Source organism: Dasypus novemcinctus, chromosome 12 (genome assembly GCF_030445035.2).
Source record: "Dasypus novemcinctus isolate mDasNov1 chromosome 12, mDasNov1.1.hap2, whole genome shotgun sequence".
NCBI lineage: Eukaryota > Metazoa > Chordata > Mammalia > Cingulata > Dasypodidae > Dasypus > Dasypus novemcinctus.
In genome coordinates this window covers 85,202,724-85,218,651 of record NC_080684.1, presented here as the reverse complement: position 1 = coordinate 85,218,651, position 15,928 = coordinate 85,202,724, and the positions used below count along the sequence as shown (strand labels likewise).

At 38.6% G+C, this 15,928-nt stretch overlaps 1 protein-coding gene across 3 annotated transcripts in view; it reads right to left on the bottom strand.

The window, feature by feature from the left end:
• LOC101436104 (anoctamin-4) overlaps window positions 1–15,928 on the bottom strand; it is a 336,425-nt gene that overhangs the window by 18,953 nt on the left and 301,544 nt on the right. For all 3 annotated transcript variants that reach the window (XM_058308604.1, XM_071219030.1, XM_058308606.1), the window contains 6 exons: window positions 13,864–13,975; window positions 13,123–13,180; window positions 12,885–12,982; window positions 10,704–10,846; window positions 3,865–4,017; window positions 2,291–2,438 (listed from right to left, as the gene is read on the bottom strand). In XM_058308604.1, coding sequence (XP_058164587.1) covers window positions 2,291–2,438; window positions 3,865–4,017; window positions 10,704–10,846; window positions 12,885–12,982; window positions 13,123–13,180; window positions 13,864–13,975 — 712 coding nt within the window. The remainder of the gene's footprint in view (window positions 1–2,290; window positions 2,439–3,864; window positions 4,018–10,703; window positions 10,847–12,884; window positions 12,983–13,122; window positions 13,181–13,863; window positions 13,976–15,928) is intronic.

Here is a 15,928-nt window from a genome sequence, read left to right as displayed (position 1 = left end):
GAACTTAAAAGAAGCCTCTTCAAATACTTGGAATGTGAACTTTTCCCATATTCCTCAATTATCCATGCCTTAGTGCATTTACATAGGATTAATAATGAAATTGGACCCAGGACAGGTGTACATGAATTCAACTGACCTGGGTAAAGTTTAGTGAGGAATTTGGCCTCCAAAGAGAGGTCTGGCCTTTGTCCAGGCTCCTTGTGGTAATCTGTAAATCTCTGGAATTTCCCCTAGTGATAGAAGTGTCTTTGTTATTTCCAGTGGCCCCCACCCTACACTTTATGCTAATGAGATGACCTCTGGTTGCCATATCCAGAATCTTAGGAGGGTGGGACTGGCCAGGCTAGAAAGACCAACTCTGTGGAGAGGGGTGGGGCTTTTGAATCTTGGGATATCCCCGGAATTTGGGGGCTGGGAGCAGGGGCTGGAGATTGAGTTCAGTCTTGTGGGCAATGAGTCAATCAATCATGCCTACATAATGTTGAGTGAAAGAAATGGCTGCCTGCTTTAGGACCCCTTTCCACAAAAGAATTTTCAAGAAGACAAAACCAATGAACCTGCAATGGCTTTCCAAGAAAATGGAACAATGGAGAGCAACCTACAGCACTGCAGATGAGCAACACTTGGTGGAAAACCAGTTTTGGTCCAATAGAAATAGTTTCTCAGAATGGACAAGCATGTGATATCAACCACTTTATATCTGTTCCCCACTCTGTAAGATCCCCTATGTAAAATGAAAACTTAACATCAGCATTCAGAACATTTCTTCTCTTGCTTACACATTTGCCCTACATAAGCTTCCCCTTTCTACTTCCTCAGCAGAGCAGAGCTGCTTACCACTTTCTGTTTGGTGCTGCTTGAATGGATTGTTGCCCAAATAAGCATTAAGAAAAAAATTAAAATGCCTATTTTATCTTTGACAGTAATAAGACTCCATAAAAACTCTGGGCACCTTGGGTCAGTTTCCCAGATAGCTTATACACATTGATGTGACAGGGGTGATGGCTTGGGGAAAGGACCCTGGCAGCTTCGCACGAGGGACCCTCCTAGACTTTGCCTTGTGTATCTCTTCATCCGGCTCCTTCTTATTTGCATCCTTTTTGCTATAATAAAACTATAATTGTCTAAATATGGGGCTTTCTTGGTTTTGTGAGTCCTTCTAGCAAATGGTTTAACCTGAGGGAGTAGTGGGAACCCCTACATTTGTAGCCAGTTGGTTAGAAGTGAGGGTGGCCCTGGGAACCCCCAAATTTGCATCTGGAGTTTGAAGAAAGGAGTCGTCTTGTAGAGGGCTGTGCCCCTTATCTGTGAAGTCTGAACTAATTCTGGGTAGTGCCTGGGTTCTTAGAGATGGTACCTCATATTTGGTGGCACTTTACTCCTCAGGGCTCATTGAATTACAAAGGCTATAGGGAGTGAATTAGTTCGGCTCAGACTAATAAGTGAGGAGGCCAGGCTATTGGGTAGGCTATTCAGGGGCATTGAAAAGGTACTTGATTCCAAAGCACATCCATTCTGACTTTCAGACATCAAACTCTACAACTCGAATGCTATTATTTTGGCTTTAACCAAACAGAAAATTTTCTCCTATTAAAGTATGTTAAGACTTCTTTGCCATTTTCCAAGTTGCGGCAAGGTATAGATTTGAAACCTAGAGGACATATTATAATTTTGTCTAAATTTACCTGCCCAGAAACTCAGCACGCTGGCACTTCAGGAGCCACTGGGGCTACCTCATAGAACTGCAGCCCCAGGGAGTTTAGTCTACTCCATTTGTCAAGAAAAGAGTCATTCACTTACTCATCTCACAAATATTGATTGATTACCTATTGGGTATTCAGCAGATGGTTGCATATTTCCCATGTTAAATTTGCAGTTTACATATTATAACACAAGAAGAATCAGATCATAATTGTCCTTTTACAAACTCTTAAAACTGGCATAACTATACACTGTAACATACCACTTTTTTTTTTTTTTTTTGCTATACACATTTCTAAATTCATAGCAGGAAGGGGGCAGGAAAATGATTAATTGTAAGTCTCATACTGGATTTCATCTAAAAGCTGTCTGATTTGTGTGACCCCCCCCCGACCCCACCCCAGTAGATTAAGATGCATTTGCTTTGAATGACAGTGTTATTACATCATAATTCCACCTTCCCTATCACAAGCCTTCTCGTGTTGGGCTTGGGCCCCCTGTATCCAGCTTGGGGGCTTCTGGCTGAGTGCCCACCGCTACAAAATGCATAGGTGATGGAGATTTCATGATGGTTTTGAGGCAAACTTACTTTTGCCCAGCTTCTCCTTGGCCTGCACAAGGTCCATACTTATAAGCGTATACCAGGCGGGGGATAAAGTCAGATGTTATTGCTATGACAAATGCATTTGTAATAACAGAGAGAATTCCAATGCCTTCAAGAATTCCATACCAAATTCCTATTCAAAGAGAAAGTGTTGTATTAGTTCCGGGTACAACAGCAGTGGAAAACAGAATGAAAACAACTGGAGTAACTAATTTTTAATTGCTCTTTCCATGGATCCTTTCATCTTCCCAAATACTGGCACTTGGAAGCAGTAGTAAGAATTTGTGCTCATAATACTCTGTCACTGAAGGAGTTTTTGTGGAAGTGCCAATGTTCATGGCTCCATAACTTAGGATCTTACTTCAGGTCAATGATAAGGTACTGAAATACCATCTGCTAAGATAGGCATTTGTAATGTCAGTCAAGTCACCAGACTGGAAGCTCTTTAATGGTATGGATAGATTTCTTCTTGTTCATTTTTACAGGCCCAGTCCCTGACACACTATGCCAGAGTAGTAGCTTACTAAATATGTGTTAGTTTCATATAGAAGTTAAAAGACCACTGTGATACAAATGGACATTAGGGAAATGCATTATTCACAATAATTAAAAGACGGAAACAACCCAGGTATCCATTAACAAATGATGTGGTGTAACTCTACAGTAGAATATTATTGAGTCATAAAAAGGAATGTAATGCTGACATGCTATAACATGGATGAACCTTGAAAACATGCTAAGTGCAATAAGCCAGACATAGAAGGACAAATAATATGTACTTCTACTTATGTGAAATATCTAGAATAAGCATATCCATAGGGATGGAAAATAGATTAGAGGTTACCAGGAGTTGGGAGGAAGGGGGACTGGGGGAGTTATTGATTACTGGGTTCAGAGCTTCTGTTTGAGTGATGAAAATGTTCTGGTAATGGATGCTGCTAATGGTAGCACAATATTGTATATATAATTAATACTACTAAAGTATATGAAATGGGAAATTTTATGATAATTATATACCCACAACAAAAATTTAAAAATCACTATGAACGCAAACCATTCACATTTAATTCTCTTCCACACACATTGGCTGAGTGCCTACACTATGCTTAGCATAAAATGCAGAAATGAATAAAAGATAGTCTCTGATTCAACTCAGCATTATCAGTCATAGATCAAAGGTCATCTCTGTGTTGGAAAAACTGGATTATACTTCATGTAACTAGGTAAACATTCAAGAAAGAGCAAAATGAAGTTAACCAATTAAAAAGGAAATAAGTGATGATAAATCAAATTTTTAGACTCTAAAGTTTTAAGATAGTAATTATCAAACTTGGAATTTATTTAAGCACAAATTCTCTAGCACTGGAAATGACAAATTCCCAAACAGACAGCTTTATTTCTTGCCTAAAAATATTTAAGACCACCTTAATTACTCTTTTGCTAGAATTAGTTGATTCCTCTTACACGGAAATCTTAAGTAATCTACAGTTGGTGGCTGTTTCTATTTTATCCATAATACGGTTAGTAGCTTTTGAAAATCATACCCGAATCCAACTTACCTATGTCTTTGGCCCTTGAAGCTAAAGGTCGCCTCCACTGTGTGACAAATTTGTAAGCATCAAGTCGGATTTCAATTATATTGTTCAGTAAGGCCAGAAGTGGTGCAAGGGGGAAAGCTGCCACAAAGATAGTTGTGAATCCAAACTGAAGAACTAGAGAGGAAAAAGAACAAAGAATACTGGTTTCTAATAACTATTTTCAAAAGTCTAATAACCTGACTATGTCTTTGTCTTAACCCATATTTCCCTCAATGCAGAAGCACAGGGGACAACTCTTTCAGAGAGATGACAAGGACACTGGGAAAAGCAGCCCTGCCTGGGCCTGGAAGCAATGGCATCCTAGGAGCAATGAATGCATAACATACCCCCGATATGATGCACTGGAAAGGATTCAATATCATTTCTGTGATGCTGCCAAATGCATAACCTCAACTTAACTGTGAGCAGACATCAGACAAAATCGAATTGAAGGACCTTCTACAAATAATGTGTCAAGATCATGAAAAACAAAGTAAGCCAAAGAACTGTCACAGATTGGAGGAAGTTAAGGCAATATGGCAGCTAGATGTTGGATCCTGGAGGCATCATGGACCAGAAAAAAGATATTAGTGGAAAATTTGGCAACATTCAAATAAGGTCTGTAGATTAGCCAATATTATTGTAATATTTTGGTTTCAGTAAGTATATAAGATGTTAACAGTAGGGGTAGCAAGGTGAAGAATTTATGGGAACTTTACTATTTTTACAGGTTTTCTGAAAGTATAAACTTATTTCTAAATTTAAAAAATTGAAAATAAAATTTAAAAAAAGAGGCAGTCTGATGCAAAATAACCATACAGCATAGTTGAAAAAAATATTTATTGGCCATCATGGACTCTAAAAATATATCTGGCTAACAAATGACTGTATGTTTTCTACTGTTTTTAATCTTTAAAATTTATTAGAATGTAACAACAATAAAACAACTAAAACTCATATAACATTTTCAACGTACCAGGCACTGTTCCAATCACGTCACGTATATTCACTCATTTAATTTTCGTAACAACACTATGAGGAAAGTACTATAAATGTCCTCATTTTACAGATAAGGAATCAGAAGCACAAACAGGTCAACTAACTTGCCCATGACATACAACTAAGAAGACTCTTTCCCAGGAATTGTGGGTCTAGTGTCCTGCAGATCTGTCTGCCTTGTCTCTGGGACACTGTCATCTCCAGGAGTCCCCTACCTATGGCCACATCACAGTCAGTGCCTGTGCTGGTTGGCTCTTCACCAATTTGTAAATGTGGGCATTACCCTTTGTTTTTCTCTTCTTTTGACCTTACCCTTTCTTTGAGTGAGTCTACCCAGCCCTTCATTATTCTCTCTCTGATGAGTATTCTCAATTATCTCTAACCCTGACTCTTCTCAAGGAATTTCCAATTGTCTGTTGTTACGCTACAGAACAACACTCTCCAAACCAATCTCTCAATCTTATCCTTAAATCTGTTCCTTCTTTCATGCCTAAAATGCTGGTTATAGCCCATTATACATCACTTCTTTACTCAAAACTTTCCAGTAGGTTCTCACTGCCTTCAAAATAATCCCAAGCTTTTCACTATACTATTGAAGAAGCTCAATAATTAGGCTCCAGGCTAACTTTACAAGCCTCATGTCCAGACTTACCCCCAACCCCAGACAGGTCTCCCAAACAACCCTCTACTCTGGTCGCACCAGACCACACAGAAGACATGTAACATACTTTGGGTCTGTCAGTACTATTCTCTGGTAAAATTCTATTCTTCCTCCAAGGGCAGGCTCAAATGTGCCCTCTTCTGGAGCCTGCCTTAATTGTAAGTAATTTCTGTAGCTCCCATATCTCTGCTTACACCTCCAATGAAGAGATTATTTAATTTTTGTCTTGATTTTAGTTGCCTCTTTACTAGTCTCTTTACCCTATGGCAATGGGCTTCATGAAGGCAGGAATGGTGACTTTATGTTTCTGTTTCCTAAAGTCGCACAACAGTGCATCTGTGCATGGAAAGTACTAAATAAGCTAAATAATGTCTGTCAGGCACCAAATAATGCTTGTTCAATGATGGGCATGCAATTACAAAGAAAAAAGTCAGGAAACCAAAGAAAATCTATCAAGTGGCAACAAAACTGGCAAAGATAATTCTTACAATCACTAATAGTACTGGATGTATAGATGGAAAAATGAAACGCTAAAAAGACTCACTAAGAGTAGTTCTCTAAGGTTGAGTTTATAACGAAAATAACTACAAGTTTAAAGGAAAAAAAAAACTTGTTTAGTTCATTGGTAGTTTTGATTACCTGACACTTGTCAAATTTAATTGTCTATTTAAAATATTATGGCCGCTCAATCAAACAATTGCATTCACATAGCACAGATGAGATCGATGTACATGATATTGGCCTTGAAGTGATTAATCATGATGCCCATTAGCTCCTACTTCCTGTCGGAGGTTCACAGACAACACTTGATGTGATAAAGAGGTAGATGAATGTAAAAAAAAAACCTTCTTTAGAAAAATATTTAAATATAGAAAAGAATAGAGAATTATGTAACAAACTTTCTTGTACCTAAGTCTTGTTAACATTTTGTCATACCTTGTTCATATCTTTTAAAAAATAAAATAAATGAAATAAACAGATAAAACTGAAATCCCCTTTTTTTCTTCTCTTGACTGGTCCCCTCTCCCATTACAGAGGTAATCATTGACATGAATTTCGTATGTATCCCTCCAGTTTATTTGTATTTTTATATAAGGACACACATATACTTACATTGATAAATTATATATAGGATATATACTGGGTGAACAATATCGGTTTTTGTGTGCCTTTAACGTTTACATAATGGTATCATTTGCTACATCTTTTTGTTCCTGTCATTTCACATGTTTTTAATTTCTTCCTATCTATAGATCTAGTGTTTTTTAATGAATTGATTTATATTTCAATATATGAATATATCTCATTTTGGCTTATCCATCCTTAAACAGTCTCTCTTCAAATATTGCATTTACACATTTTCTCTATTCTCCTTCTTGGACTCCTTATTACAAATATTTTATACTTTTTGACTGTTTCCCACATTTATTTTATATTATGTTATGTTTTTCTAGTTTGTCTCTCTTTGTGTTTCAGTTTGGTTCTTTTTATTGACTTGTCTTCAATTTCATTAATCTTGCCTTTGCTGTATCAATATGCTATTAAATATATATTTTTATTTTTATTTAAATTTATTTCTCTTCCCTTTCCCAAGTTGTCTGCTCTCTAAGTCCATTCACTGTGTGTTCTTCTGTGCCCGCTTCTATTCTTGTCAGCGGCACTGGGAATCTGTGTCTCTTTTTGTTGCTTCATTTTGCTGCGTCAGCTCTCCGTGCATGTGGCGCCACTCCTGGGCAGGCTGCACTTTTTCCTTGCGAGGTGGCTCTCCTTACGGGGCACACTCCTTGCATGTGGGGGACACCCCTGTGTGCCATGGCACTCCTTGTGTACATCAGCACTGTGCATGGGCCAGGTTTTGAACCCTGGACCTCCCATGTGGTAGGCAGGTACTCTATCCATTGAGCCAAATTCGCTTCCCTCAATATGCTATAAACCTACCAAGTGAGTTCTGTATTTCAGATATTGTATCCTACGATGCTAAAATTATTTTTTTTGTATATTTTAGTTCTCTTCTGGAATTCTCCACCTTTCAAATCATTTTGTTGATATTTTCCTCTATTTTAACATACTATTCACAGTTATTTGAAAGTCCCTCTGTGCTAAGTACAATCTCTGGGTCATCTGTGGGTCTCTTTTTTTCCTCTTGAATATTGGTCACATTCTCCTGCCTCTTTGCAGGAATTTGTCTAGAAATTTTTTATTGTGTGCCAGACATGTCGAGGTGCCAACTCAAGGGTCAGCAGACTCTGGTCTGCAAGTCAAATCTGTCTGGCTAGCTGGTTTTATTATTACTATTGTTAAATGGTCTGTGAACTAAGAATATTTTTTACATTTTTAAATGGTTACATTTTTAGTGGTTATACAAATACCTTTATAATAGATTCAATTTTTCATTTTGGCCTACAAAGCCCAAATTATTTCCTATCTATTGCTTTAAGAAAGTTTGTTGCAGATTATTCTGGATGATGTTCTTTCCCACCAGAAAGTCCTTCCTCATTCTGCCATTAGGCAGACAGGAGATGAGATGATCACATCAGTCCATTTAGGGACTGAGCTGGGCTGGCCCTGGGTTGTAGTTTTTGTAGAGCTCAGTCCACCTCTGGTTTTTGCTCCTTGACTGTGGACCTCCTGGGTTTTGACTGGGAGCATGGTGGAGGGATCTATCTCCATGGCCCTGAAAAGACTGCAAGAGATTCAGTTCTGCCTTTCGGAAGGTTTTAAGCTTAACTCATTAACCTCCTGTCCATCGCATCTTCAAAATATTGCATTGTTAGAGATAAAGAATGATTTTACATAATGACAAAAGGGCTGATTCCACAGCAAGCTAAAATAATCCTAAATTGTATGTACATAAAAAAATGGCTTCAAAATAAAGAAAGCAAATTTGACAGAATTAAAAGGAGTTTAAAGTGAATTTACACTGGTGAATTCTTTCAAATATGTAAGGAAGTGTAAGGAAGAAATAATAGTCTTATATGAACTTTTTAAGAGAATTTTTTTTTAAAAAGGAAAATTATTCAAACCATTTTAAGAGGCCATCATAACAAGGATAGAAAACCTGAAAGAAACATTACAGGAAAGAAAAATGACTATAGTACTATGTTTTTCATGAACTTATATTCAAACAAAATAAGGTATTAGCAAACTGAATTCAGCAATTAAAGAAAAGATACTACGTCATGACCAAGTAGTTTTTTTAGGTGTGCCTAATTGACTTAACAACTTTAACAATCAGAAAGCAATCAATGAAATTCATCACATTAATAGAATTAAGGAGAAAAACCATGTGAACATATCAATAAGTTCAGAAAATTCATTTGATAGAATTCAATACCTATTCATGGTAGTGACACTTCCCTTTTGGTAAAGGGTCAGGTCCTTATTATTTCAGGCTTTGTGGTCCATCTAGTCTATCACAATTACTCAATTCTACTATTGTAGTATGAAAGCAGCCATAGATAAGTAGGTAATAGGAGACCGAATGGGTGCTGCTGTGTTCCAATAAAACTTTATTTACAAAAACAGGAAGTGGGTAGGATTTAGCCTGCAGGGTATGGTTTGCTGATCTGTGAATGACATAGATTTTGGTTACAAGTGTGTGTAAACTGGTAAAAATTCATTGATCTGTATGCTTTGGATTTATAGTTTCTTCTTTTTATGTTATACTTCAATGAATAAACTATAAAAAATACAACAAAGCAGGGAAGCCATTTAGAAAACAACAAAAACCATAAGGACTAGCCTGCTTATGATGCTTCTGTGATTTGTTTCATGCTCTCAAGATACTGCAGTATTTGGAATACTACCAACTCTAGCCATAAAAAGGCTTCTTTTCAAGGGCTCAATATACTAACATTGCTGTTCATTTCATTCTTTATGGAAGGAAAGTCCATTAAGAGACATCAAAGTAGTTAGTTCTCTTAATGAATTCCCTTTATTAAGTTTTATTATTAATTCCCAAATTGATTTCTTCTCCAAGTTATATCATTCTGCTGTTTTAGAATTGAAACTCTGAAAACACTGTTAGAGACTTAGGACATACGCAACATTAAGCATCAGTTCTACTATTCCTTAGTTTCAGATTTGCCCAGAAAGAAGTGTTTCATCCAAAGTAATGCATTGTGCCTTACTCCTACCCTGTCACTATTTAATATGAGCTTAACAAAATCAAAATCAAAACCGCCAAAACAACAGAAAAGATATACACTGTCAGTGTATTTGCAAAGGATTTAATTAGCTTCTAACAAGATATTATGGATTATTTCTCTAGTAGATAAGAATAGGAAAACAACAATAATAATGATACAGCTAATATGTATTAAATGCACACTATGAGCCAGGTCGTGTCCTAAATCCTTTCCACACTTTAACTCATTTAATCCACATAAAGGCTCTATGAAGTACTCATTATTATTCCCACTTTAGAGGTGAGAAAACTGAGACAAAGAGGACAAAGAAAGGTTTCATAACTGCCCAAGTTCCCACAGCTAGTAAGTGGCAGAGCCGGGATTTTAATCAGGTAATCTCTTTCCAAAGCCCACATTCTTAGGTATATGTTAAGACAAATAGTTTGAGTTTGATAATAGAGAAATCTGATTCCTTATATTAAATATAGTGGCGCTAAAGCATTCCTAGCTTCCAGTCACTCCTCACCCAACAGAAAGGCCATTCCTGCTCTAACCCCTACCGATTCATATCACTTCATTGCGCTGCTTACTCCTAAGCTCTGTCTTTCCCCCACTAGCCAAAGACCTCTTTGAAAGCTGGACTGTGCATTATTCCTTTTTGTATCTCCAGGCCACGCACAGTGTTGCCTGGCACAAACCAGGGCTCACTCGAGGTCTGCTGAAGGAGTGAATCAATCACTTCATGAGTGATGATTCCTTCTTCCGTGGTTCATGGCGATTGCAGTCTCATTTTTGTTTCCTGGTGACTAATTACAAGGTTCAGGACACAATGTCACGGTAAGTTTGAAGTGATACTTTGGCACTATCTCTATGGATTGAGCTTCTTAAAGCAAGATACTCCTTCCTCTGCATTTACCTTAGGAATCCTCACACACTGATGGCCTTTAGCTAATGGGTACGTGTTTAGTTGAATGTGGCTAGAGATAGAAAATTTACATTTGTAATTAGTAATAGAAAGTAGAATATTTTCATACTCATTTCTAAGTATTCATCGAAGAGTCCATAGGCATTCATTGGCTGAAGGTTGTAGTCTTTTTCCCACTGTGGGAAACTTATTTTCCTTTCAGGGCCATGCTCTTGTCGTAGTTTCCTTCTGGTCCACCAGTTCTGAATTAACCTACACAACAAGAGCAATTTCTTTAAAAACGATGAACTGTTCATAAGACTGTAAGTGGTTAGAAAGAGGAGAGTCAGAATATACAACCATAGTTTAAAAAAATTCAGGTTACCAAAGAAATAAGCCTCTAGTTTGGAAGAAAATAACAATGGAATAGATTCTATATTTCAAACATTTGTACTTGCTGATAAACAGTATGGCTGATGACCTTATTTCTTTATTTTTTTTAGGAGGTACCAGGGATTGAACCTAGGACCTTGTATGATGGGAAGCAGATGCTTAACCACTGACCTATATCCATTCCCCAATGAGAGTTGTTTTTTTCATTTGTTTGTTTTTAGGAGGTACTGGGATCCAAGCCAGGACCTTGTACATAGGAAGCAGGCACTCAACCACTTGAGCTACATCTGCTCCCTGGTGACCTAATTTTACTCATTCATGAAACTTTATTTTATTCAGGCTTGTCTTTGAAGGAGGGGTAGAGATCGAGAACATCTATAAATGGATCCTCCAGCACAAAGGTACTTGGACATCTGATGGTAGGAAGATTTGGACTAGGTGGCTTAATTTAGGATGCAAAAACAGCCTTGTCAAGTGGGTGGTGACCTGCATAATCTACTTCAGGGGCCTAGAAGATCTGCAAACCCACAAAATGCATCCTCTCTCAGCACCCCGAAGCCTGCAGTTCCACAACAGGACTTGTCTGCTTTTGGTTTGAGCTTGACAAGCTAGAACTTCTATTAAAAATGTACCTTGCACTGGGGAGGTAGCACATTAATCCTTAGCAGTGCTCAAGAATACACCTCATGATATGGGAAAGTATTGAGGGAATAGGGGGGTGGGAGTCTGTGTACTGCAGGGGGCAAAGGAAAAAGTTGCGGGACATCTGGGAGTAGAAATACAAAAAGCATGTAGAATAAAGGAAATATGGGAGTATCAAAGATATTCTATCTACTTCACAATTTTGCTCTCTGTCCACTTTACTATTAAATAAAATATAGTTCCCTTGATGTCTGTGACATTCTGATAAATTATGGTTTGAACGTTAAAGTAGAATACTTTATATTTATATTTATAAAATATTAGAATACTTCTAATATTTTTATTTTATGCTGTATTTTAAAAAAGTTTTATAGAAAATATCAAACACTTGGAATAAGGGTCATAAAAATAAATTTAAGAATAAAAAATTACTAGTTTTGGTTCTAACTGGGAGCTAAGGGATGCCTTTCTGAAGGGAATCAAATTCTAGTTAAAAGTTCTGGCTGGGTGGTCCTCCCTGAAACCTGGAGTTCTCTATGGTCTCTATAGAGATACTGAGCTGCCATGGAAACTGGTAGGTGTGGAATTAAAGCAGAAATGGAAGAAGCGTTGCTGATTTATGTCCCCTTAAAACTTAACTGACTAGAACTGAGCAAACACAGCAGAATTCAAGGTTATCCTTACAGAGGCAATAAAAGATTTTGCCCATTGTTATCAACATAAACTGTTCTCACCAGGTGATAATATTTTTGGCTGGTTAAAATATGCTGATTTAGAAACACTCTTGTTTCTGTTTTGAATCTCTGAACTTTCCTCCTTCCCATATATTCTTTTTCTGTACAGCCTGAATTCATGGTAGTTTAAAAATTACCATCCTTGATTTATCCTTCTAAAACCATTCCTAAGTTGAAAATGGGTGGGGGTGGCAGAGTGGGGATCTAGTTAACATGTGGTTAAATAGCTGGAGAACTGCAACGCTAGAGCCAAATGGGTAAATGTGGTTTGCCAGTAAGTATTAAATATTTAGGGGTCCACAGAGACTTCTTACAGAACACGCATTTTCATTCATATACCTCGTGCTCCATCTTCTGAAAGAACCATTGTTTGTTATTTTCATGACTGCCTTTGAATATCTACGGGTGAACACTTAGCTCCAGGTACACCTATACACACCAGCCTGTATGCTGAGTCTGCATTGCTTATCTTACTTGCCACACCTAGAAAAGCCAATGGTGAGCAATGCTGCCTCTCAATGATAGCTATCTAAGGTACTTACGGGTAGCCAAGTTCCATGAAATTATTCCAGGTCTGCTTTAGCACCATTATAATACCCATTTGCATACAGAGATCAATAAGGCATCCACTAGGGTGGCACTGCGAGGTAAGCAAACACAGAAATTCAAAAATCAATGGAGAGGAAGAAAGGGTGCCTGCTGTTCTATACTGCACAAAGTTGTGCTAAGGCGGTTTAATGCAAGTCTGTAGGAAACAAGGAAGGACAGGAGAATACAGACCTCTTCTAGTCTCCACCTGTTTATCAGCCTCAAGTAGGCACCTGGGTGTCCAGTAAATCTTCAACACACAGAAAAACAAACCAATTAGCATTCTGTAAGTCTAAGCTTTCAGCGACTATTAGAGTTAGTTTAGCACATCCTCCAGTGTAAATTAATGGAATAGTGAGTATCAGGTCTGAGGAGATTAGGAGACCCTCCAGAGCTGTCCTGATTAGAGCTTCTGGAACTCTCTGGAGGACACTTTCTCTTCTGGCCTTTCTGTCTGGCTGCGCATCATGGCTCGCTGTGACTTTTAACATTTTCTTTTGGCTCTGTGTCAAATGTTCTGGCTTGTGTAAGCCAGATATTTTTGAGTAATAGAAATGCCATTTTTGTTTTTGAAATTAAACTGAAAATTTGACGAGAATTCCATGTTGGAGTTGCTAGTAACCGAGAATAGGGTGCTGCTGCATCCATCTCACCAAACCCAATACCTGGCCCTTCCTTGGTTCCCATAAATGCTTCCATTTGAAATGGAATTATAGGCATTTCCACTCAACATGGAATCCTTCCCAGATCCTCATTAAATGTTGGATTTAAAAGTCAGCTTTTCCCTGGGATGGGAGATTTGAGAAGGGATTGGAGGAGGTTGCTCTTCTCATTTTATGCACTGTTTCACCCTAAAGGAGGGACTCTGTCACCCCCAGTCAGTGAACTCAGCGCTCTGTCCCCGGCCAAGGAGTGCAGGGATCTGGCTCCTACCTTCCGAGGAAGAATGCGATGTAAAATGTGGAGCTGTTCAGGTTGACAAACTGAAAAAGAAACATTTTCAGGGTGAAGCTGTTCTCCCACTCGGACTCCGTGCGAGGCTGTTCTGTGGACAAAGGGGAGCAGAATTCGAGAGGCTGAATCCGACCCCGTCACCCACCCTTCCCCCCACCCCTCACAGCGGGGTGCAGAGGCATCCTAAGGATGCGCAGGAGACTCCCGAGAGCCTAGACGTGGTGTGTGATGGGCCATCCCTGGGATGCTCTACCCTGCAGGCCAACCCCATCAAAGGTGTGGTGGGAAGTGGAGGCCGCCTCGCCTGAGCGGACTGGACCTCCGGCCTATGCCACTGTTAGAGCAGGCCCCGAGAGCCTGCCCAGTCCCGGCTCTCTGCAGGGGCCTTTCCTTTTGCTGCTAGATAGGGTCTGTGAGGAGTCAAGCTCACTTCCTGCTCCTAATAATTCCTCGGCCTTCACTTGTATTTCTCGTTGTAATGCCAGGTGCTACTAGGTAAGAGGGAGTCACACTCCCATCTTGAAATAAGGTGAACACTTGACTCCTTTGCCTTTTGCCTGATCCACCATTTTCCATTTTCCTGGACAAATACCCAAGAAATGACCTCATTTTTAGGACTTTTACTGTATATCACCATCTGTGTGTTAAAATTCTCTCACCTTTTGGGCCTATTCGCATCTTCTTACATGTCTACTTTCATAAAGTAAATACTTGCTCTTTCGACATTGTGATATGAACCAAAATTTGGACCTACTTTCCTCAAGATAGAACCTCCAACTTGAAATCTCCGGTCAAATGCACTTTTCTTTCCCCAGGAGCTGTTCTCTCACCTCAAGCAATGCCAAACAGAGTGCATTTAATGCAATGGGTATTTTTATCCATTTCCATTTTCCCTGAGCTTCTAAACTGTTCATTTAAGATTTTACCCAATCAAGTTTCCACAAATTGTAACTCAAAATTTCACTGGGAATGTATCCGAAAAGGGAAGCGGGAAAACAAGAGAATTTGATTTCAAAGGTTTAAATGTCAGTTTCAGAACAAGACTGTATTGCTGTTGAAGGCAGAAAAGGCCAAGGATTCTTAAAGGGTTTTAGCTTTATTCCACTTCTGTTATTCAACTCCTAGTAATACAGGAAGGCCTCCTGGGTTGCCAATCAGTTCTCAGGAGAAAGGCCTGGATTTCTCAACCACAGATGGGCCAGAGCGGTACCTCCACTGGCACCTTTGCCAGGTGGATTGAGGCTCCACTGGGCACAGGCTGCAAAAAGGCAGCTATCTCTTCTGTGGACATAAATCTTTTTCCATCTTTTTGGACAAGGGGTGGTGGTGAAGGAAGATTTCAAAGACATTCAAGGAGGTATGTGATGTGCCTAACCTTGTGTCTGGCACATAGAAGGGCTCATTCAATGGTATCTATGATTATAATGGACATTATAATTAAAACACTTTTGCGATTGTTTTTTCCTTCTGGACCAGTTACATATGGTAACGAGCTAAAACGGTTTTTATGTGGGAGTCTAATTTTCTCAAACTGCATAGAGTAAAGGAATAATGTCTCATTAACAAAATTGGGACAAGTTCTATATCACGTATTTGTGGTAAACGTACAGCTTCTCGCTGGCATCAGATGATTCTGGTGCTGTGGGGTCAGAGAAATCTCCTTAGCAATGACCTGTTCATTCACTAGATGAATGTTCTTTCTACAAACGGTGTTGGTGGCTCACTTGCCCACCTTTCTGGTAAAAGACTTCCAGTCTTCAAAGCAGTTAGCTTTGCTGTGATTTTATATAATATGAAAACTTGTTACATTTTTAATTAAATGGAAAGTGTTAGGCAATAACAAATAACATTTTTCTAAATGACATGGACACTTTATACACATGTTTTGTGATGCTAATTTTTTATGCATTACAAGAAAAGCTATGTTAAATTACATTAGCTCATGACAGATAATGCCTGGGACAGGTTGTAAAGATTTAGATAAAAAACATCCTCTAACTACTAGGCAGTTTAAAAATGTTCTGTTGGGGCAGAGAACAGGTTG